Source organism: Podospora pseudopauciseta (assembly GCF_035222475.1).
Source record: "Podospora pseudopauciseta strain CBS 411.78 chromosome 5 map unlocalized CBS411.78m_5, whole genome shotgun sequence".
In the NCBI taxonomy this organism is placed as follows: Eukaryota; Fungi; Ascomycota; class Sordariomycetes; order Sordariales; family Podosporaceae; genus Podospora; species Podospora pseudopauciseta.
Window position 1 is genome coordinate 824,038 of NW_026946665.1, and position 6,000 is coordinate 830,037.

General features: G+C 56.4%; 1 protein-coding gene across 1 annotated transcript; it reads left to right on the top strand.

Moving 5' to 3' along the window:
* Positions 1-3,147: 3,147 nt before the first annotated feature.
* On the top strand, positions 3,148-4,846 carry QC763_0075240 (uncharacterized protein; the record flags this gene model as incomplete). Its single annotated transcript, XM_062906033.1, has 2 exons — positions 3,148-3,378; positions 3,434-4,846. 2 exons carry the CDS (start codon positions 3,148-3,150, stop codon positions 4,844-4,846), a joined length of 1,644 nt encoding a protein of 547 aa, XP_062764837.1.
* Between the last annotated feature and the right edge of the window lie 1,154 nt (positions 4,847-6,000).

The window sequence follows — 6,000 nt, forward strand, 5'->3', positions numbered from 1 at the left end:
GGAAAAGACGTTGCAAACGCAGATACCTTACTAGTCCTGCTGACCTTCAATATCTGATACGACACCGGTATCTTCTCTTGGGAGAGGCACCGTGTCCAACTGCCGGGGTGCTACCTCGGACTTGCCTTCACAGGAGCACGGCCAGCCGAGTTTGTGGACAGAGAGAAAAAGGGTGACGAGTGTCTGAAGGAGATCTTCCAGGCTGTTACTAGGAATATCCCTGACGATGAAGACAAGGCACCCGATGAGCATTCCAGGCTGCTGAAAGAGATGATCTCGCAAGAATACGAGAATCGTGGACGCCCAAAGGCGCTCTGTTACGAGGACATTCTGCTGATGGTCGTACGCCATCCGGAAACCGGCGAGGACGTTCTTGCTATGTCTATTAGACTCGCGCACCACAAAGGGATGGACAACAAGCCGAAGCCGTAAGTGACTACCTTGTGCTCTTTGATATCTCAGGTTTAACCATCTTTCCTCCAGGACTATCTTCTTTTTTACCCCTTCTAGGAGCTTGATCTTTTGTTTCATCACCGTCATCGTCAGCCTCGCGGTACACGATCGTGCGTTTGCGGTATCGAAGTTTACCAGCGTCAGAGATGTCTTGCAAGCAAGGAACCAGGGACCGGTCAAGTGTACTCCCTTGCGTTGGAAAGAGGAATGGCTCAAGCGGCCTGTTTTCCGCCAGTACGACCAGCCCATCGTAGAGGAAGGATCGGACGAGCGGAAGTATCAACCTCTTCCGTACCATAAACTACATTACGACATGGAGCGGCAGTCGCTTGACGCTGGACAAGAGAACAAGATCGAACCAAAGGCCTGGCGTAGAGGAGCAGCTAACGTAGCGGATGGTATGTTCTTTCTATCTCTAGAATAGCCTTGTTCTAACAGCGTACAGGCAACGCCTCTGATGCCGTCCGCGATCAGATGATGCGCCACGATCCGGGGTGGGCTACGTTCAACAACGCATATCTCAACGAGAAGGTCGGGTTCCACCTCCAGAACGCGTTCTTGGACGAGCCGACCGAGGACAGCCTGCTTGCAATGCTTTCGCACATCGGTCTCATGCGCGACCCCCGCGCGAGCAAAGACATGGTTCCCGACGAGGTCTGGGAGCTGATGCCGCCTGACCCGAGCATCGAAGCGCTAAAGGCGGAGAGGGCACGGCTCAAAGGCGGCCGGTACCGGATCAAGGGCTCGGAAAACGAGGGCAAGATTCGGGAGCTGACTAAGTTGATCGCGACTAAGGAGCAGCAGCGGAAGACGGCCATCCGGCGAGATTACCGCAAACATTACTTTCACAACCGCCCGACCTGGGACATGGAGGCCGATGGGCAAGAGGAGGAAGAATACGTCGAGCCGGTCATCGAGCTACAGATCCCCGAGCGCGCTCAGCTCGCCGAGATCCTCTGCAACCAGCCGGACAACTTGAGCTCCGCAGAGCTTCTCGAACTCCGCATCCAGGCGGCCGAGCTGATGGTCATCCTGTGCGGCAAACGGGAGACAGCGAGGCCGGACCGCATCCGACGGAGGGCGCAGGCGCAGGCCGACGTCACGGTGAAGGAGGAGTCTCCCGGGCCAGACCCCTTCCCGCTCCTGATGGACAGGAAGCAATGCCCACGCTGCATCGGTGATGAGACCCTGTCCCATGAGGAACGAACGTTCAAGTTCTGCCGACCGGCGGTGATGAACGACCATTTTGACAGGAAGCACGCGCAACAGCTAGGCGGCGTGAAGCGGATGATGTGCAACCACCCGAAGTGCAAGGAAGAGGCGCTGGAGTTCAAGCACCTGAACCATTTCAAGAACCACGTAGAGAGTGTCCACGGCGTCAGGCTCCGGGCCTGAACGGGGAGGGGAGGGGTGAAAGATCTGGCAGTAGGGGACAGGCAGGGCAGCAGGATATCGGATGGAAACGCAGGTAGGGAAGGTATAGCAATAAATGTGCTTTCTGAATGTGCCCCCTTTGCTCGAGAAAATTTTGATTCGGGTATTTGAGGTACAGCATCTGCCTCCCCGCAGAATCCACGTCCCGCTCATTCTTGATTCCCAGATACCAATTCATCGCCTTTCCACTCTCTAGACAGCTTTCCCAGTTCGGGTTGACCAGTCCCAACGGTTGACCCAACAGTTGACCCAGGCGAAGATGCCTACCCCCCCTGAGTTGTCTTTCCGACTACTACAAGCCCCTCAAAAAGATGCCCAAGTAGTGATGCCTGCAAGCCGCCCAAAAGTTGCCCAAGTGGTAATGCCAGCTCCTCATCCAGTGCACCACCCAAATCCTTCTCAGCCAGGTGCGTGAAAAAGTCCCGATAGCAACCCAAAGTCACGTCGTCACAAGAATCCCTCCTCTTCAGATATTCCAAGAACCCGGCCTCATGTTGTGAATAGTTCTTGAACCCTGCCTCCGGGTCGGAAATCGAGTGGTCGTCGCAGAACTCAACCCAGCATTGTCGTACGTGAGAAAGCAGCCTCTCCGTGGGTGTCGGCGGCTTGTACTCCTCCCAGAAGCAGCGACTGCCTCGCGGCGTCCATGTAACCGTTCATCGCAATGGTAAATAGTGCATATAGGACGAAATATGCCCAAACCAGAAAAGTACGATGCTGCAGGGTGGTGGGTCAAGTGTGTTGCGAGAGTGAGTCGTTGCGTGTGCGTTGGGGGGAGTGCGTCGCTGCTGGGGAAGAAAACCAAGAACGCGTGAGTCCTGGGTCAGCGCTCTTAATGTACAGCCATACGGCTGCACACGACCAGTGCCACCTCAGCCTGGGCGGCACAGCAGATGCGAGCTGGGGCCAATTGCTCTGGGTGGTTTAACGCCGCAGTGTCAGCCCGCGATGTCTGCCACAAGGCAGACAGTGTCCTCGGGCCAGCGCTGCCCTGCAACGCCCCACACCTGCTGCACACAGCGGCCGCACCACGCAGCACACCCCTCTTGACTTGGCTGCCGCCTTCGTTGCATGGGGTGCAGCTCTAGGCGGCAGCGAGGCTGTGGTCAGGGTCCCCATTGGCCAGTCGGCACAGGGGTCCCTCGCCAGTGGATCCCATTCCTGCACGCTCATGGCCATCCATTCCTCGCACTTCACTCCATCTCGAGACCTTCCTCAGACATACAACCAGGACCTCGCTTCCCCTCCGTTCTCATCGCCATGGCCCGCACTCGAGCCCAAACAGCAGCCCAAAGGGCGCTCCCATCGCCGGCGCCAAATTATCAAGGTACTTATTCTTCGCAGCGCCAAAGGACATCTCCGCTGATGCTTGCAGGAAATCGACCCCAGGGCATCCAGCCGCGCAAAGGCAGTTCTCAAAAGCGCGCTACCAGGCGTGCCGAACGCAATCGCTTGCGTCTAACTAAACACAGCGAGACGCCGTCCCTACAGGTACGCCTTCCATCTCTCGTATCATATGGTTCAGAAGTTGACCTCGGATTTACAGGATTCGCCGGCGATCCAACGCAGAGGTCGCAAGCGCAAGCATTCAATCGAACACGCACTCGAGGCCGGCCCAGACCCAGACCCAGACCCGAAACGACAACGGACGTCCCTTCCACGCCCAACCGAAGACGTATTGGGCGAGCCGGCGATCAGCAGCAGCGCCTACAAACCCACTGACCCAGTTGCTTTCTGGGTGGAGAAAGAGCACTGGCCAGAGGAGCAGGACTGGCCGGAAGAGACCTCAGAGACGGAGCTTACCATGGACCGTCTACCACTTGCGAAGAAGAAATCCTCGTCCAATCTGCGGAAGCGGTCGATCTCTGCCACATCCACGACGCCCAGCGACCAGAAGCCGAGGGAGGAGAAGAGCGCGCCATACCGAGACCAGCGTTACGAGACCCTGCTCGAGATCAATGGTAGCTACATGACCAAAGCTCCGTTGGGCGTGGCCAGAGCCAGCCAGACTCTTTGCCGGTCTCTCCTGGAGATGACACCGCCAGTTCCCAGCGATACACTCTTTCGCGACGATGTCTTTGAAACGACATGCCAGAAGATACACAACAAAAATGAGGCGCGGGTAATTCAAGATATCAGTCGGCTCATTGTTCCTTCAGCTGAAAGTCTTGCGACATTTGGTGCAAATCACCTTGACATCCTTGTCGAGAGCGTCAACGAAGGGTGGAACAACTCGATCCCCCTCACCAGCACCCGTCCACAGCCTGACTACTCCGTTGGGTTCAAACGAGACGCATTCACCGAGGACCAGCTCGCCAAGCTGTCGCCATTCATTGGCGACTTCATCACCGGGGACCAGTCCTTCTTCATGGCCACGTATTACATGTACTTCCCGTTCCTGACCTGCGAGGTGAAGTGCGGCGCCGCTGCGCTCGACATTGCAGACCGGCAGAACGCCCATAGCATGACCCTTGCGGTGCGGGGCATTGTCGAGCTCTTCCGTGCTGTCAAGCGGGAGGATGAAGTCAACCGGAAGATCCTCGCCTTCTCCGTCTCGCATGACCACCGGTCAGTACGGATCTACGGTCACTACCCGGTGATAACTGAGAAAGACATCAAGTACTACCGGCACCCGATCCACGATTTTTCCTTCACTGCGCTCGACGGAAAGGACAAATGGACAGCATATCGATTCACGAAAAATGTCTATGACACATGGATGCCCGCTCACTTCAAGAACATCTGCTCTGCCATTGATCGGCTGCCGTCAAATCTGGACTTTGATGTCCCACCACTTTCCGAGGCGACCGGGCTTTCCCAGGATTTGGGGAACTTGATGCAGTCAGATGCCAGCTGCGCTTCTATACCTGACGAGCGGGGCAGCCAGTCGAGCAATGCCGGGCAGCAGGCGGTCACTCCAGGTACCTCATTCAGTGAACCGAAGAGGAGGAAAGGATGAGGCCCGGAAGGCCGTGAGGTAACTCTGGCCCGCCGCCCAGCCACCGGTGCACAGCGTCCAAACATCTGCTCTGCCATCCTCCCTCGCGGCAACAATCTCCAACACCGCAGCGATTCGTAACAAACCGGAGGTGCTGCAGCGTCGAGGACCTTAGCGTCTCCAATACACCCATGCAGTGTGGGCTGGTTCGAGCGCTCTAGACAACCCCACTTCTAAGCTCCCCGGTCGTTGCCGGGACCCCACCACGGGACTGACCGGTTAGTCCCGCGGTGGGCCCTGAAGAGGAGCCGATCCAAACCGGCAGAAGAGCCATCAAGGCCTGGCACCCCGCGCCGGCCCTGCAATGCCCCGCAACAACACCATGATGCAGTGGCTCGCACCAACGGTATTGTCCAGCTCCAATTTGTGGCACAGCACTCTCTTGACTTGGTTGCTGCCTTGCCAATGTGTCAAGGTTGCTCTTACTTCAGCCTGATATGCTTGGGCCTTGTTCTGAGTCACTGCGAGGGGCAGCCACCTGGTGCTGACCATCCTCACCGACATCAACGATACCGAATAAGCAGCTCTATCACCGTTACACAAATCGCTGATGGGCACGTAATCAACGTGTGCTGTCCGCCAGCCCGATGTATGTGCCCCCTCCTTGAGAATGAGAGCTGCAGTGCTCAATGTCCAGTGCGGGCACCACATCGTCCAAGCCTGCCTCCGCTGTGCCTGCGAGCATAAATACTCCAATCCTTTTAGCTCTCTCTCTGTCTAGGAATCTATACTCTACATCTCACGAAATCCCAACGTTCAGATACTATTTCGTCATCGCCTCAGCCCTAACCTGCCACATCGGTCACAGTACAGTATATCTAGCTCTAACATTATTATTGAGGAGTTAGCAAATACTTACCTTGCACTAGAACAAGATGCCACAAGGATCCAAGAGCGTCTATACGTCTTGCGCTACTGTCGGATGTGATGGGAAGGACATCAAGCGCGGTGAAGAGTGCCCGAAGAAGTGTGGCTGGAAATGTCCCGAGAATGACGGAGAATAATGAGCCGTTTTTTCAGCAGGTGTGCGCCCTGGCAATCGGGTGAAGAGCCACTGTGGCACATTCCCCTTGCATCTTCCTCATCTCTTTCTTCCCCACCAGGCTTCCCTTGGT